This window comes from Brachyhypopomus gauderio, chromosome 9, assembly GCF_052324685.1.
Source record: "Brachyhypopomus gauderio isolate BG-103 chromosome 9, BGAUD_0.2, whole genome shotgun sequence".
In the NCBI taxonomy this organism is placed as follows: Eukaryota; Metazoa; Chordata; class Actinopteri; order Gymnotiformes; family Hypopomidae; genus Brachyhypopomus; species Brachyhypopomus gauderio.
This window is the reverse complement of record NC_135219.1, coordinates 21,617,921-21,635,259: the sequence shown is the minus strand read 5'-3', so window position 1 is coordinate 21,635,259 and position 17,339 is coordinate 21,617,921. Positions and strand designations below refer to the sequence as shown.

Sequence of the window (17,339 nt, the reverse complement as noted above, 5' to 3'; positions counted from 1 at the left end):
AACTATATGCATGCTATATGGGATTGTAGGCCTGTTAAGGAATTCTGGAAGAAGGTATGTGTAGAATTGTCCACGGGGCTTAAAAGCTGCATCCCAACTTCCCCCAGACTGTGCATCTTAGGAGACGTCAGTGAATTAGATACAGAGGCAGACATATCACACATAGTTCTCACTGCCCTATGCATCGCCAAGAAAACCATTCTTATCAATTGGAAAACGAAAAAGGACCTGCATATTACTCATTACAAAAATTTATTACTTGATCACATCTGTCTGGAGAGAATGTCTGCTTCCTCTAAAGACCAGTTGGAGGAATTTAATTCTCTTTGGTCCCCACTGATCAGTTCCATTAGCTAGTCGGGGTGGTTGGCAGGGGCCTCGGCCCCCGGAGGGCCGGTTGGTGGGTGGGGGTCGACCCCGGGGAGACTGCTCGTGCCGGCCACTTTCGGGGCGTGGGGGGGGGGCAGGTGCTGGCCCTCGGCGGGGTGGCTGGCCTCCCCTGTGGGGCCGGGTGGCGGGACCCGGGGCCTGGTGCCTGGGGCCCCCCGACCCCGAGCTGGGGCCCTGCCCGTGCGGGGGGACCTGCGCCACTGCGGTTGCGCCGCTGGGGGGGGTGGGTCGGTCGGCCTGGGTCGGGGGGTCGGGTCTGGGCCTTGGGGCTCCGAGGTGCCTGGGTGGTGGGAGTGGGGTGGTGGATGATGGGGATGTCTGGGGTGGGCCGGGAGGTAGGGTTCCGGACTCCGACCAGCATGTCCTCAATACTGTTGATGTCTGTCATCGTTTGTTCACTGTGCGATTGGTATGGTTGTGGGTGCATACACAGGGGTGTGGTGTATATGGGACTAGCGTGTGTGGGTGTATATGTATGTGTAGATATATATGTATATATGTATGTATGTGTATGTATATATTTATATATATGGATGGATGTATGTATGTATATGTATATATTTATGGGTTAAATGTGTGTGAGTGCATACGTGTATGAAAGAAATGTGTGTCTAGGTGTATGTGGATGTGCGGACCGGCTGCTCTCTGTGGTGGGGGTGGTGTGGATCCGGGCTTGGATGTGGTGGTGGGGGGGTTGCCGCCCTGGTCTCCCCGGGTCGACCGCTCCCTGCCTTGAGCTGGGGGGGCAGTGAAGTTCGGTGCTCAATGAGCCAGCTAGCAAGCTGGCTCTCCTCTTCCAGAGGACCCTTTCCTCTGGACCTAAGCATTAGCATGGCACGGGACTGGGCTGGTGGCTTCCTTGGACCGCTACTGGTCCTTGCTGGTCCAGCCATTTGCCCCTGCCGCAGAGGGTGTGCTAGTCTGGATAAGTGTGTGTCTCTGTCCTTGTTTTCTTCTTGTTTCTGAATGGGTGGATGAATGAGTGCGTGTTGGAGGGAGGGGACATATGGCCAGGTTTGGAGGTGTGAGGGTGAATTTGAGTGTATGTGTGTGTGTGTGGGGGTGGGTGTGTACATGGTGGGGGTGTATAGGGGCGAATGTAGGGTGGGTTTGGTTATGTGGGTGAGGACAGCTGGTTCTGGGTCGGGGCTGGTCGTGCCCGGTTCACTCATGGACACTCCCCTGAGACTACTGCACCACTCCAGAGGGGGGGCGCCTTGGAGCTCCGGAGTCCGGCTTGGCCCCCCGGCGTAGGGGCGGTTGGCCCGCTCCCCTGGGCGGTGGTGGTATGGGGCGGCCGGGTGCTCCTCGGCGGGAGGTGGGCCCTGCCGGGTGGTGGGTGGCTTTCCGGGCGCGTGGCGCCGTGGTTTTGCCGCTGGCCCCTGGGGGGGGGGGGGGGGCATCCTGGGGGGGAGGCGCTCTGTTCCCTCTGGTTCCCCTGGACCTGCGCTCCTTGACTGGTGGGGCGCTGTCCGGGGTCTCTCTCTCCCGCCTGCGGGGGCGGGCGGGTGAGGGTTTCTGGGAAGTGCGGCTCTGGTACTCCACCGCTCTGTGGGGGGCCGTGGGCGGGTGGGATTCCCGGGTCTCTCCCCACCCGCCTCTGGCCTCTGGGGGTATGCTGTCGCAGCTACCCACCCTTGCTGGTAAGTACATTCCATACATCTATCCTATGTTGCACTTCTAGGTTGCACATAAACACACACTCACACACACCCATACATCGCACTCATCTGCACTATATGTATTTGGTTTACTTTCTGTACTTCTTTGCAGTGGTCATTTGAGCTGGTTGCATGTTTTATTTTATTAATATTATTATTATTATTTTATTATTATTAATTTTTTTTTCTTCTTTTCTTTTTCTTCTCCTTTCTTCTCCTACCTCTGTCTTTTCCCTTTTTATTATTTCTCTCCCCCTCTTTTCTTGGTCCACCTAACCCCAATAATTATCACTTTGCATATTGTTATCACTATATATTGTTATCACTACACTATATATTATACAGAATTGTTATAATTGCCATTTAAATCTGTACATAAAAACAAAGTTGTCCTCCAAAGATGGGGGGGTGGAGGTGGGCCAAAAAAAAAAAATAATAATAAATAAATAAATGCACCAATATTCACACAGTGCACATATATACCACACATAAAGCCAAGAGAGCCTATACAAAATATATATCTTTTCACTATACACATATACAGTATAAGACAAAAAAGATTTTACACTTATTTAAATGTTAACCTGTGCAAATATGCATGCTTTATGCACACAAAAATGAAACTGAATGAATGTTTACACCATATGCACATATGCTTAAATTAAATATACTCCTGCAAACTCACAATACAAAGCAAGAGAGTATAACATGCATGTTCTGACTTCAACTGTACATAATCTATATATTTTTATCTATATTTTCAGTAACCTATTTTACAAACTGGGTTATTAACACTTACTCTGCTGTTCCACATACTCTAAAAGTGTTATCAGTGATTCATGGACACAATGAATGAGAGATTATCTAATGTTTTTGAATTACAATAATGAATGGTTACTGGAACAAAAGATCTACATGGATTTGGCAAGGGTGTATCAAATATTGCATAAAATGGAATGCATAACCTGGAGGTGTCACGTTGTGGGGAGGCCCCCTACCGGTCGCCCTCTGTTACAGCGGCAGCGGTCCTGTTTTTGGTCATGTGATGTTCGTCCCTCAGGTGGGCGGGACCCGTGATCCGTCTCACCTGAGGGTCGTTTGTTCGTCTATATATGTCTTGTCTTTATACCAGTTGACTGCTGGTTATTATTTCCTTCATTTGGAACAATGCACGGGTTTTTGGTTTGCACACTTTCTATTAAACCATCCTCTTTCCCTGAGACTTGGCGTGATCGCTTCATTTTTGAGTTGCTCACCCTGCCCGTCACAGAATAACCAGCCACCTTCGGAAGCCGCCAGTCTCTCTTACTTTCTCCTTCGTTCGTGGTCATGTCTCGTGGTAAGTGTTTGTCTACGTGCTGTGTGTTTGTCGTGTTTTGTCCGAGAGTGTGTTGAGTCTGTCCCCACTCGTCCCGCCGTGTGTAAATGTTGTTTGTGTTAAAACCCGTAAAGTAACACGGCGGTGACTAGAGCTGGGGACCAGTAGACTCCGCTCTCGCCCAGCGAAACTACCGGTGCCTCACATTGCGCACGTCCGTTGTTCGTTATCGTCTGTATGTATGTGTGTGTGTGTATGTACGTTGTGTTTTGTTTTAATAACGATGCGGACGTGAGTGAGTGTGTGTGTGTTTCGCTGGTGGTGTTTGTGTGTGTATGTAGACGGGTCCACCGATGCGTGCTGCGCGCTAGAACGCGTGAGACGCGTCTCTCTGCTCCTTTCGCCTCGCTCACCCGATATCCCACGGTGACGGGGGTGAGCGACTGCGAGCCAGAGAGACGCGTCGCTGTGGGCGTGACGCGCAAGCCGCTCGCGCATAGCTCTCTCTCTCCAAATATCTACGGATCCCGTGGTGAAAACGGTGAGAGAGAGAGAGAGTGGAGTGGGAGTGGGCGCGTCGCGCTCCACAGAGCGCGCGCATCGGTGGGTCCTGTCCGTTCGTTTTGTCCTGGAGTGTAGCGTGCTTTGTTTTATGTAATTCCTCTCTTGCACCCCTCTTCACTGTGTGTGGGGAGGGGCCCATTAGAGGTCACGTGCCAGGGCATCTCAGGTGCGTATATGTTATATGTTGTGTTTGTGTTTTTTGTTTTGTTATTCCCCAGAGGGGCCCCCCCTAAATATGTTTTTGGGGGGGAGCTATGGGGTTCCTGAGCCACGACATGTGGCTCAGAAGGCACTGCTCCATTGGGAGAACTGGCCTTTGGGAGGGACCCCTGAGCAGGGAGGAGCCCCTGTACCCCTTTGTAGGCTGAGGATGCCTGGGGTGTATGGACAGGGTGTCTCCTCATGCCAAGAAGGGGTCCCCTCCCCCCTGGGTATAAGGGGGTGCAAAGGTCAGGGCAGTGCGTGTTATATGTTGTGTGTCGTCTGTGTGCGTGTGTGTGTGATGTGTTGCAGGTCGCTCCTGGTGGTGGACTGCGGCACTCCCGGACCTAGTGGGGTCTCCAGGAGGAGACCCTCTCCTTCGAGCTCGGGGTGACCAGCGTGTCCCTGATGCGGATTGCCAGGGCCCTGGTCTCTGGCGCTCCTGGGTTGGGTGGAGGAGTCCACCTTGAGATGAGGGGCCCCAGGAGGGGTTCACTCCCCAGGAGTCTGGGGTGACCCCTAGCGAAAAGGGCAGGGGTCAGCTCCGAGCGAGGAGGTAGGTTCGGGAGGTGGTTGGTAGAAGCCGTGGCCGCACCCCAGTGTGGCGGCCTGCACACATCCACACCTGTGACGTTCGTTGGGCCATGTGCTCCCGGTCCGCACTCAGCGGTGGGGCTTAAGCGGCCTAAGGCCGGTTAGGGCGCGAGGGCCCTGTGACCGACCGGGGCGTGGTTATCGTCTTGTTGACGGCCCAGTCGGTCCAGGGTCCCGCCCAGGAGGCGAGGTAACCTATGTGTTTTATGTTTCAGCTCCAGGACTGCAGGGAATGGGTCCCTGCCTGGTCTGCGTCCTGTGACGAGGAGCTTGTGTGTTTTGTGTTTCAGCTCAGGACGGCAGGGAACAGGTCCCTGTCTTGTCCCCGCCCTCCCGCCCCTTTGTTGTGTTTTGTGTGCTGCCGCTGTAAGCCGCACATCCGGAGGGGAGTGCGGCTTTGGTGGGGGGGTCTGTCACGTTGTGGGGGGGCCCCCTACCGGTCGCCCCCGGTTACAGCGGCAGCGGTCCTGTTTTTGGTCACGTAATGTTCGTCCCTCAGGTGGGCGGGACCCGTGATCCGTCTCACCTGAGGGTCGTTTGTTCTCCTATATATGTCTTGTCTTTGTACCAGTTGACTGCTGGTTATTATTTTCTTCATTTGGAACAATGCACAGGTTTTTGGTTTGCACACTTTCTATTAAACCATCCTCTTTCCCTGAGACTTGGCGTGATCGCTTCCTTTTTGAGTTGCTCACCCTGCCCGTCACAGGAGGAGCAATTATGGCCAGTTGACACCTCTGTGAATCACCCCTGATCTTGGTTGTAGTCTAAAATCCATGCCCAAAATACAGGTTTTATTTTGAGAAGGGAGAGTCAGTGACACATAAAAACACTGGGTGTATAGTTTAATCACACATTTGTATTTCATCTTTTTCTGCCATGTTAAGATGTGGAGCAGGTTGTCAATCACTTCCACAGGAGAGGCTCCATGTGCTGGTTGATGAATGAAAAGCCAGCAAAGGCACTCTGGTCCATGGAGTCAACCAAATCTTCCTCACACTGGGACAGGAGGGGCCGCTGACATAAAAACTTTATGTCAAAGTTGCTACAGTCCTTAGGTGATGTCTGTGGTTGGAGGAGAATGGAAGCAAATCACATGATGAACAGAGGCTGCGTTTCAGTATCTGTATTTTTGCAATTTGATATATGAGCATACAGTATGAAAAGTAAAAAAGAAAACATGATTGAGAGAGGACTGTAAGGAATGGAAAGAGATGGAAAGAAAGCTCATACCAATTTTGGCTTGTAAGGGGGATCGATTTCTCTCCTCTCCAGAGCAGACCAGTTAATGTTCTTGAAGAATGGCTGACCTCTGATATTACCAATAACACCCAGTCTATTATAAGGGTCTCGCTGAAACAGCTTTGTTCATGGAAGAAAACCAAAAGCAAGAATATTATTCATAATAGAAATATCTCTGTAAAATAGCAGAACTCTGTTCATGTCTTGGTTGTGAAGTATTATTTTTATTATTATTATTACTATTATTAATGTGTCATCAGGTGTGGTTTTGCGCATGCTTACTCGCTCTAGCATGTTTCTGGTATCCACGGTGATCTCTTGAGGGAAGTGAGGTGTGTCCATAAGGATGGACTCAACAATCTTTTCATCATCATCACCATGGAATGGAGGCTTACCAATCAGCATGGCATATACGAGCACACCAAAGGACCACCAGTCCACTGAAAATGAATACCGCCTACCCTGAAGCATCTACACACACACACACACACACACACATTCACATTCAGGGCATACTGAATTACATTGACATTGCTACAGGTGAGAACATTCAATGTCAAATTCATTTGATGCCATCTCATACCTCAGGGGCCATGTAGTATAGTGTCCCACAGATGGATTTGGCAAGCTTGCGTCCAAAAACATTCTCTTTACACAAGCCAAAATCAGCTATCTTTACATGACCTTCTCCATCTAGCATCACATTTCTCAACTTGAGATCCCTAATGCAGGAGAGAAATACAAAAATGTGGCATAAATGTGGTTTAGTAGACAAGAACAGTAAAGTTGAAAGTACAGAATGTCCATTTAGCTTTGTTTGTGTGTGTAACCTGTGGATGATGCCTTTTCCATGAAGGAACTGCAGTCCACACACAATTTCGGCTGCATAGAATCTGGAAGGAAGAAACAAACCAGGAGCCTTCAGACCAGACTATAATTACACACACCTAAGTTTATATTTATATAAGGCATACAAAAAACATCATTGTATGTGTGTGTGTGTGTGTGTGTGTTGCCTCACGTGGCTCTGTCGAGGTCAAAGCATCCACTCATCTTCATGTTGAACATCAGGTTACCTCCGCTCACATACTCCATCACAAAGAACAAGTGCTCCTAACACGCAGATAATGCCATAAACACTTTGGTATGAGTACAAGCCGAATTACTGACTCAACAACCATTTAAATACCACAGTGATTCCATGAAGTATAAGTTACAGTAAAAAAGTTGTGACAATGCCTGGTGTGGTTAATTACTGCCTGTACAAAAGAGTCCTGTTGGACATCCCATTACTGTTGACTGAGAGGTGGAGGAACTGTATAATATATCCTTTCATTTGTTCTTTGCTACCTTGGTCTGAAAGGTGGCGTAAAGGTGTGTAAGGAAGGGATTTTCCCAGGCCAGAGCTAGCACCCGCTTCTCCACCATGATGAACTCTACATCACGATCCTTCAGCACCTTGTTTCGCTTAATTTTCTTCATGGCTTTCACAGCAAAGCAAGCCTCACTGCCCTTAAGTTCAGCAAGAAAAACCTGAGCAGGGACCAAGAGAGAGAAACAGACAAACAGACCAGAGTGAAAGAAAAACACACACACTGGGGAGTTAGTATTTAACAATAGAAGGGCAAAAGGACAGACATGTAAAAATGATAAGTGAATAGTCAGGGGAAGTGAAGAGAGACACAGAGTCAGTGTGTGTGTGGAGGACGCGGGAGCCGCGTGAAGGGGAAGACTCTACCTTGCCATAGCCTCCCTTGCCCAGTAGATAGCGGAAGGTGAATTGCTCGAGAGTGATGCGTGTCTGGTGGCTGATCTGGGACGGGGGGCGAGAACTCGAAGCCTCACACAGTTGACCATATGGAGACGCGTCTACAAAGATATGTCATTTATATTCATCACAATCAATATTAATGAATGTTTATCATCTTAATTGTGTTAATGTAAGCTTATATTACGCCGAGCTGCTCCATCCCCACACCACCGCTCGGCGCCTCAGGTCAGCTGATCAGCTGCCCCGGAGGGGCCGTGGTCAAAGCGTAAGCTCAGAGGGGATAGAGCTTTCTCCATCGCTGCTCCTAGATTATGGAACAACCTACCACTGCATGTTAGACAAGCCCCTTCACTGCCGAATTTTAAACATTGGCTTTTAACACAGCATGAGACTGTATATTTTTAGTTTTTACTGTTTTAGTTTAATTCTTTGATTTGTTCTATTGATTCCTTTTACCGCTTTAGTTAATATTGTTTTATCCATTTTTTGTTATTTGTTTTATGTCTAATGTTCTATTCTTATACAGCACTTAGTTTTGGCTGCTGTCCTTAAAGTGCTCTATAAATAAAGTTGAGTTGAGTTATATGAAAATAACTATTGAACATGTTGATATCAGCAAATTATGAAATATATTAGCAGCTTGAGATTCTGTATGATTGTCTCTTGGTCACCTAGAGATGGGTTGTCAGTCTCCTCAGTCTTGTCCGGGACAACATGGGGGAGCTCCTGACAGGCCTCACCCAGAGCACTTTTATTCACAAGTGCTTCTGGAAAAACAAGTTTTTTTCAACATACATTAATTAAGTATTATACGATAATAACAGTTTGAACAGTTGAACAGCTGAACTGTGGTAATATAAGCATGTCTTGTATTGATATTAAAAGCTATTGAACAGCTTGATGTCATCAAATTAGCAAATGAGTTATCAGCAGTGTTGCCATAGTTACTTTGAAACAGTAATCCGACTACTGACTACTGACTACTTCTTTAAAAAGTAACTCAGTTAAGTTACTGACTACTTGCTTTTAAAAGTAACTAAGTTAGATTACTTTTAGTTACTTTCAGCAGAGGCTGATCCCCCGCCCCTATAACATGAAAATGACTACCAGTTCTGCCAATACTCACTTTATTGACATGTATTTTAACCGGAACATCAAAAATGACACTGGCATTTGTAAACTTTTTCTTGAAATAGGCTTACATGTTTTTTAAATAAATAAATAAGACAGTCTTTCTGTTCAACTCCGCCCACTTACAGGGTTGCCAACTGTCACGCATTGAGACACACGCATTTGACTGTCTTCACACGCTTACGCCACACTTCCGATATCTCACGCCGAAAAAAAAATCCAGTTTATTTACCTCTGATCCACATCTATGATTCAATGAGTTACTAGTTCGATCTGGCGCCAACCACCGGCGATCGATCGATCGCGATATAATACTGAATTTAGTCAATTTTACACCCCGCCCGGTAACAATTTACGTTCGCCGTAGCCAAAAAATAAGAATGAATAAATATAACCTACGTTCCCCCGAAATGCAGAAATAGTAACGCACGATGTTTTAGATAAGTAACTTTAATCTGACTACTAGTTTTTAAATAGTAGTTGCGTTAGACTACTCGTTACTGAAAAAAGTAGTCCGACTACAGTAACGCGTTACTAAGTAACGCGTTACCGGCATCACTGGTTATCAGAAAGGATTTTTTAATGAAAATGTCTTGCTCACCTGGAGGTTGGCTACAAGAGTCCTCAATCTCATCATGGGGAACGTGGAGGTGCTCCTCACAGGCCTCAACCAGAACACTGTTATTCAAAGGTTCCTCTGCAAAAAAGATTTTTTCAAGAAGCCATAATTAAATATTACATGAAAGTAACAGGTGAATATTTTTCATCTGAATTGTGTTAATGTGCGCTTGTCTGATATGAATAGCTATTGAACATGTTGATATCAGCAAATTACAACATGTTATCAGCTTGAGATTCAGTATGAATGTGTCTTGGTCACCTAGAGACGGGTTGTCAGTGTCCTCAGTCTCGTCCGGGAGAACATGGGGAAGCTCCTGACAGGCATCGTCCAGAGCACTTTTATTCACAGGTGTTTCTGTGACAAAAGATTTTTTCAACATATTACATTGTAATAACAGGTGAACGTTTTTCAGCTGAACTGTGTTAATATAAGCATGTCTTGCATTGATATTAAAAGCTATTGAACAGCTTGATGTCATCAAATTAGCAAATGAGTTATCAGAAAGGGGTTTTTATGAAAATGTCTTGCTCACCTAGAGGTCGGCTACAAGAATCCTCAATCTCATCAAGGAGACAGTGGAGGTGCTCCTCACAGGCCTCATCAAGAACACTTTTATTCAAAGTTGCTACTGCAAAATTGATTTTTTAAAAGAAGCCATAATTAAATATTACATGAAAGTAACAAAAGACAAAAGATTTTTTAAATTTATTCAAGTCCTAATTACATATTACATTGTAATAACAGGTGAACGTTTTTCAGCTGAACTGTGTTAATATAAGCATGTCTATAAGCATGGTAAATGTTGCATGGTAATAACAGATGAGTGTTTTTCATTTGATCTGTGTATTTTCTGTTACTCGGTATTGAACATATTGACAATTTAACACCACTAAAGCCAAAATAACTATACACAACCCATAAAAAATCCATTCAAAGACTTTTTCTAATCAATAAATATACAAAGCCAAGCAGAAAGACACAAATGTAATTTAATAATTATTATTGGATTTATATTGAGACTACCACTATTTGAGGACCTGGGTTTGTTGGTATGTTGCCATAGCAACACCACTGAAATGAAATGTGCCATATTTTGTCAATTTTGATTTTTACACCCCAATCGAAATTTGTCCTCCGCTTTTAACCCATCTGTGCAGTCAGAACACACACTAGTGATTACTAGGGGGCTGTGGATCACACGTGCCCGGAGCGGTGGGTAGCCCTAGCCCGGCGCCCGGGGAGCAATTGGGGTTAGGTGCCTTGCTCAAGAGCACCTAGTCATGGCCTGTCTGGGAATCGAACCCACGACCCTCCGGTCAAATTGCCAGTTTCTTTTACTATTTTTCACTTATTGGTTTAACCAATAAACACCAAATTCAGCTGTGTTAAAAGAACAAAACCTTAATTAAGCCCCAATATATGCCCCCAAATAAGTTGTCGCCATTGTACTCATTTACTCACTCAGGCCATGGGTGTTGTCTGTCTCCTGTTTTGGTTCTATGTTGTTTTTTCTTTTTTTCTTTTTAATTCTTTCTTTCTTTTTAACTCTTCTGGACTCTGTGTCTGCATCATCAGAATCATCTTGGATGCCTCCGCAGCACCAGCAATACCACATTTTAATATCCTTCCACTTCGACATCTTTATACAGACTGATATGGAATTATACTGTACATGCAATGACCCTCATTTGTTATGACGTTGTTATGACGACAGAGCAGGTATTATGACGTCATATGGAATTATGTGAATATTATAGGGCTTGAAAATTGTGTGCTGTCATGAAAAATGATCAAAAATCTCCTGGATAAACTGCTGTAAAATCCTTAAACCTTCACCTAAAAGCTCCATTTAAATTTTAAATGGGAGAGGAACTTGTCCTTTCTGGCACGCCCAGATATCTACTCATTTGATCAATTACTTTTAAAGTTATGAGCATTTGTTTGGCCCTAGGCACAAAAAACTGCTCCATTAGCTCCCATGTTAATTTCTCAAAATCAGAATAGGCTTTTTCACAATTTGCCTCTGTGTTTAACTTGTGATAATTCAGACAGTATTGGGTCAAATCACACACAATTACACCAAAATCATCAGCAAGGGGTCTTCTCTCATACAATCTCTTCGGTTAAGCGATACGTTAAATATGTCTCGAATTACAACCGTTTGTTCAGAGGGTGCAAATCACATTAAACAAGGCTTCTCCACTCAGAGAAACAGATAGAGTGACAGTTATTTTTGAATGTCACACGCACGCGCACATACATACATCTCTCTCATACCCACTCCACAGTTACACACACATACACCACACATCTCTCTCATACCCACTCCACAGTCACACACATATACACCACACAGACACACACATCTCTCTCATACCCACTCCACAGTCACACACATATACACCACACAGACACACACATCTCCCTCATACCCACTCCACAGTCACACACATATACACCACACAGACACACACATCTCTCTAATACCCACTCCACAGTCACACACATATACACCACACAGACACACACATCTCCCTCATACCCACTCCACATATACACCACACAGACACACACATACATCTCTCATACCTACTCCACACACAAACACACATATACACCAAGCAGACATGCACATATATACCACAGACACACACTCCACACACATACATCTCTCTCACAAACATCACACACACACATCTCTCTCATGCACACTCTACACACACCTCTTTCATACACACACACACACAAGAATACATGCATCTCTCACACTCACACCACACCACACTGACACATGCATACCTAAGTAGGTGTTGTCATACACACAATACACACCTTCATGCACATCACACTATACACACTACACACCTTCATACACACAGCATACATGACCATACACAGCTTAACACATGCAAACCTCTACACACATTACACTCTAGGGCACACCTTTTCAAGCCCTATAGTATTTCTTTCAGGAAATCCATGTCTAGTTTTATTTATTTATTTTTTATTGAGGTAAAAAAAAAATAATAATATTGCAAATACATCTGACGATGCTTCTCCTTCACTTGCTTTACGAGAGTGTAGCCCTGGCCAAGAGGATTTGATGTCATTAGGTGGTACCCATCGTTCACTGGGAGTTTCAACCCTTATCCACAACACCCTCCCGATGGCGGGCCGGCAGTGGTGGCCAAGTCACTGCCCATCTCCTCCTCCTGGCTTCCAGCCCAACTCCTCTCTCCTACTCCATAACCCTTTCTGTTGCCTCCCCCATTCTGCGAGCTGCTGCCTTTCTCTCCCTCCCTGTCATTCCAATGGCTGTAAGCATTTTCCACACTGACTGCGCCGGGAATCCTCTACAGCCGACCTCCACTGGGAAAAGCCATGCCTGCCATCCCTTCCCCCTGCAATCATGCAAAAGGTCTTGGTATTTGGCTCTCTTTCTTTCAGAGGCCTGTTCACACCCCTCCTCCCATGGTACTGTAAGTTCAATGAGGATGATCTTTTTTGTGTCTTCCGACCACAGCAGGAAGGAATGCTGAGGAATGGCTCCAGTCTCCACAGGTCCGCCCAGGTGATCTTGGAGGTCACATTTGGTCCAGGCTCGTTGTGAAGCTAGCTCCACTGCCCTTGACCTTCGTCTTTCCTCTTCCAGATTCCATACCTCCTCCTGAATCATGGCTCTTCTGTCACTAGTTCCTGCCTTCCTCCACTGTTGGAACTGTTGGCCCTGTCTTCCTATGCATGGCACCCCAATGACGTCACGAAGTTTCAATGCGCTCTCAGCTTGTGCAACAAATGCGTCAGCTGCTCACTTGCATCCTGATCTTGCAGTGATGCCAGCATGTCTGGCTTGTTCATCCTGAGAGTCTCTGTATGTCATTACGACTCTGCACTTTGCCACTTTGTATTCCTCAACCACAGATGACAGTGGAAGTTGGAGCTGCCCTGATCTTATATAGAGGCTTACTGAAGTGAAGCTTGGAGGGATTCCCAACCACTTCCGGAGGTACTTATTGATCTTCCTCTCCACTCCTTCCACACACGTCATTGGGACTTCATACACAGTCAGCAGCCACATGAGTCTTGGTAACAGTCCGTGTTGATAGAGCCATGCTTTAAACTTCCCCAGGAGCCCTGGTTTCTCTATCCTTCTCAACCATTCCTCCATCTGCTTTTCTGTGCTGGCGATGCTGTTCTTGTCCTTCAGTGATTCATCAAACCACTTTCCGAGGCATTTGATTGGATTCTCCTCTATCGATGGAATCACTTCCTCTTGCACATGCAGCTTGAACCTGCTGGTCACCTTCCCATTCCTGATCACCATGCTCCTGGATTTCTTTGGCTTAAACTTCATCCTGGCCCACGTTGCCATGTGGTCCAGAGCAATGTGGTTTATTGACGCACCGGTGCGTCAAAGATGGCTGCCATCCAAGTATTTCTATTAATTTTATTAATATCTCAGCGATACAACATCGCAGACACATGGTTTAAAAGTACCACATCCGGCCTAAGGGTTGTCTGAACAACCTGGGGGAACTTCAGCCTTCCTCCAAGGTCGACCTTCATTTCCCATGCTTGGGCCTTTTGTAGCAGACTAGTTCTTGTAATTGCTGTGGTTGGTGGCTTTCCCCCCTCCCTTACAAACTGGATTGCTGTCGTTTTCCGCAGTGGTTGATGTTTCTTTTTCCTCTCCTGCTCTAAGGTGTTAGCCAGTGTCATGAGCACCTTGTCGTGGCGCCACCTGTACCTTCCTTGGGTTAGTGCTGTTTTACACCCAGAGAGGATGTGTGCCATGGTGCCTCTCTCTTGGCAAAGCCTGCACAATGGGTCCTCTCTCAGGCCCCACCTTTGCAAGTTCGTTGGGGTTGGGAGTGTGTCATACACTGATCTCAGCAGGAAGGAATGCTGAGGAATGGCTCCAGTCTCCACAGGCCCGCCCAGGTGATCTTCCTCATGGGCAGGTCCCATTTGGTCCAGGCTCGTTGTGAAGCTAGCTTCACTGCCCTTGACCTTCGTCTTTCCTCCTCCAGATTCCGTACCTCCTCCTGAATCATGGCTCTTCTGTCACTAGTTCCTGCCTTCCTCCACTGTTGGAACTGTTGGCCCTGTCTTCCTATGCATGGCACCCCAATGACGTCACAAAGTTTCAATGCGCTCTCAGCTTGTGCAACAAATGCGTCAGCTGCCCACTTGCATCCTGATCTTGCAGTGATGCCAGCATGTCTGACTTGTTCATCCTGAGAGTCTCTGTATGTCATTACGACTCTGCACTTTGCCACTTTGTATTCCTCAACCACAGATGACAGTGGAAGTTGGAGCTGCCCTGATCTTATATAGAGGCTTACTGAAGTGAAGCTTGTCATCAAACCACTTTCCGAGGCACTTGAAAGGCACTTGGATTCTCCTCTATCGATGGAATAACTTCCTCTTGCACATGCAGCTTGAAACTGCTGGTCACCTTCCCATTCCTGATCACCATGCTCCTGGATTTCTTTGGCTTAAACTTCATCCTGGCCCACTTTGCCATGTGGTCCAGAGAAGTTAACACTCACCTCGCCTCCACATGGGTCGTGGTCGTCAATGTAAGGGCGGGGGGGGGGGGGGGGGGGGGGCTCGCTAGGCTTGTAAACAAACTGCGCACCACGAAATTGTAGCAGTGTGTCGCCCCGTTTGTGCAGGTGAGCCCGCGGACCGGCTGGGGAGCCGCGGGTTGGCCACTCCTGCTGTAAGGTCATCCATGTAACCTCTTATTGGGGGTTGACAGATGCCTGATTCCATCTTTGGACCCCTGGCTTCCGTTCCCGCAGCTGTTATTAGGAGGTTCATTCCCATGACAAAGAGGATGGGGGAGATTGTGCAACCAGTCACGATTCCTTTTTCCAAACTTTGCCACTGCGTTGTAAATTGGGCTGTCTTGAATCGTAACTGGATTCCTCCAAAGTAGCTGGTGATCATTCCCTTGATGTGCTGGGGGATGTGATAGTGGACTAATGCTACATGGATGAGGGCATGAGGGAGTGATCCATAGGCGTTGGCCAAATCCAGCCAGACAACAGTCAAGTTGCCTTTACTGGCTTTAGCTTCATGGATCATCTGGCTGAGAACTCCAATATGTTCCAGGCATCGTGAGAAGCCTGGGATTCCACCTTTCTGGATAGCGGTGTTGATATATCCATTCTCTGTCATATATGAGGTCATCCTCCTGGCCAGTACAGAAAAGAAGATTTTGTCCTCTACACTTAGTAGTGAGATTGTTCTGAATTGGTCAATGGTTGAGGAGTTATCCTCCTTTGGTACAAAACAGCCCTCTGCCTTCTTCCAGCATGATGGAATGGTACCCTTTCTCCAGATCCTCCGGAACAGCTTCCACAGCCTCCGCAGGAGCATTGGGCATTTTATATACACCTTGTAGGGTATACAGCTTAGGCCAGGGGCAGATCCTGTTCTGGCCTTCTTCACCACCTCTTGCACTTCCTTCCAAGATGGTTCAGTAATGTTGAGCTCTTTTTTTGGAGGTTTTATGTTAATAATTACAACAAAAATGGCATCAAGATAAAGTACTTTTACCAGTTTGAATGTAGACCATAACAGGTTATTACAATATATTTGTGACGATGGGGTCGTGGCGATGGATGAGACACGGAATCCTCCTTAGGATTGACGTCACTTTTATTTTACAACGAATATTGGGCAATACAGCGCACGTTAAACATAAACCAACACGGCAATGTGTAGACATTAGACAACGATGAGCACAGGACACTGCGCGAGCGCACATTAAATAGACAAACCACATGAGCCCCACGTGATTACGAGACGATTCACAGGTGAGACATATTATCACACTACATAACCCTAACCACGGAGATCCACAGACCCAGACAAAGCACGTGGACAACGTATACACACGCCCAAAAAGGGAGGGGCCGGGGTCCTCAATGTGACAATATTAAAATATAGAATATAAAATATTTTTTAAATAAATAAACAAAAAAATTATAAACCACAAGAGATATCACTTGTGGACAAGGGGTCATCTGAAAGTTTTAGTTCGTTAATAGTATGATACAGTTGTATTGCCTGTTTATTATCCATCAACTTCACAGATGCTAAAAAGTGAGTTCTTTTTGAAATTTGAGAAAGGATTGGCGAATCTTTTAAAAATGACATTTTCACAGTCCTCAGTTTGACTGTTGGGACAGAGCACAATACTGAACATATGAAACATGAAGATTGCAAATAATAATCTTTATAGAACTTTTCACACAGCTTCAAGAAGCGGTTCAACAGATACAACCCGTGAATCTATTCTACTGCAAAGGTCAATTCGCGGTTTTATTACACGGAATACGAAACCTTTGGTTTGAATCACACTCAGCAAAAAATGGGTTTTTTGTTCAAATTGTGAAATTAATCTATATTGCACAACAACATTTTACTGTCATCAAAACATTTATATATTCACTTCTGCATGACAAATATTTCAGCAGAAAATGCTGTGCGTCGAGTTAGAACTTGCGCATGCACAAGTTCTACTAATTAAACAGATAAAATGCTGTGAGAATACTATTTTATAAACACATATAGACACATACACACACACACACACACACACACACACACACCACAATTTAGTATTTATGTTTATTTATAGAGAGATTTTGAAATATTGATGCTACATTGGAGACAAGTTGTAATGCAGGAGTAAGGTAATTCTTCTGATCAATAGAAGATTGTGTTATATGTTGTGTTCAACACTTCTACTGCCGTTGAAAGTGTTAATCCATTTTGTTCTGTGTTGAAGTGACATGCCTGGAACTGTTAAGGTAGTCTTTTTCTAGAGGT

General features: G+C 45.9%; 1 protein-coding gene across 1 annotated transcript; it reads right to left on the bottom strand.

Moving 5' to 3' along the window:
* Nucleotides 1-5,608: 5,608 nt before the first annotated feature.
* LOC143523450 (protein kinase C delta type-like) lies at nucleotides 5,609-11,222 on the bottom strand. The gene is made up of 13 exons (XM_077017914.1): nucleotides 10,956-11,222; nucleotides 10,027-10,122; nucleotides 9,753-9,848; nucleotides 9,474-9,569; nucleotides 8,413-8,508; nucleotides 7,709-7,839; nucleotides 7,321-7,503; nucleotides 6,992-7,083; nucleotides 6,801-6,863; nucleotides 6,554-6,692; nucleotides 6,253-6,441; nucleotides 5,962-6,090; nucleotides 5,609-5,793 (listed from the first exon to the last, which is right to left on the bottom strand). The coding sequence occupies exons 1-13, from the start codon at nucleotides 11,131-11,133 to the stop codon at nucleotides 5,635-5,637; spliced, it is 1,647 nt and encodes a 548-aa protein (XP_076874029.1). The 5' UTR covers nucleotides 11,134-11,222; the 3' UTR covers nucleotides 5,609-5,634.
* Nucleotides 11,223-17,339: the final 6,117 nt, after the last annotated feature.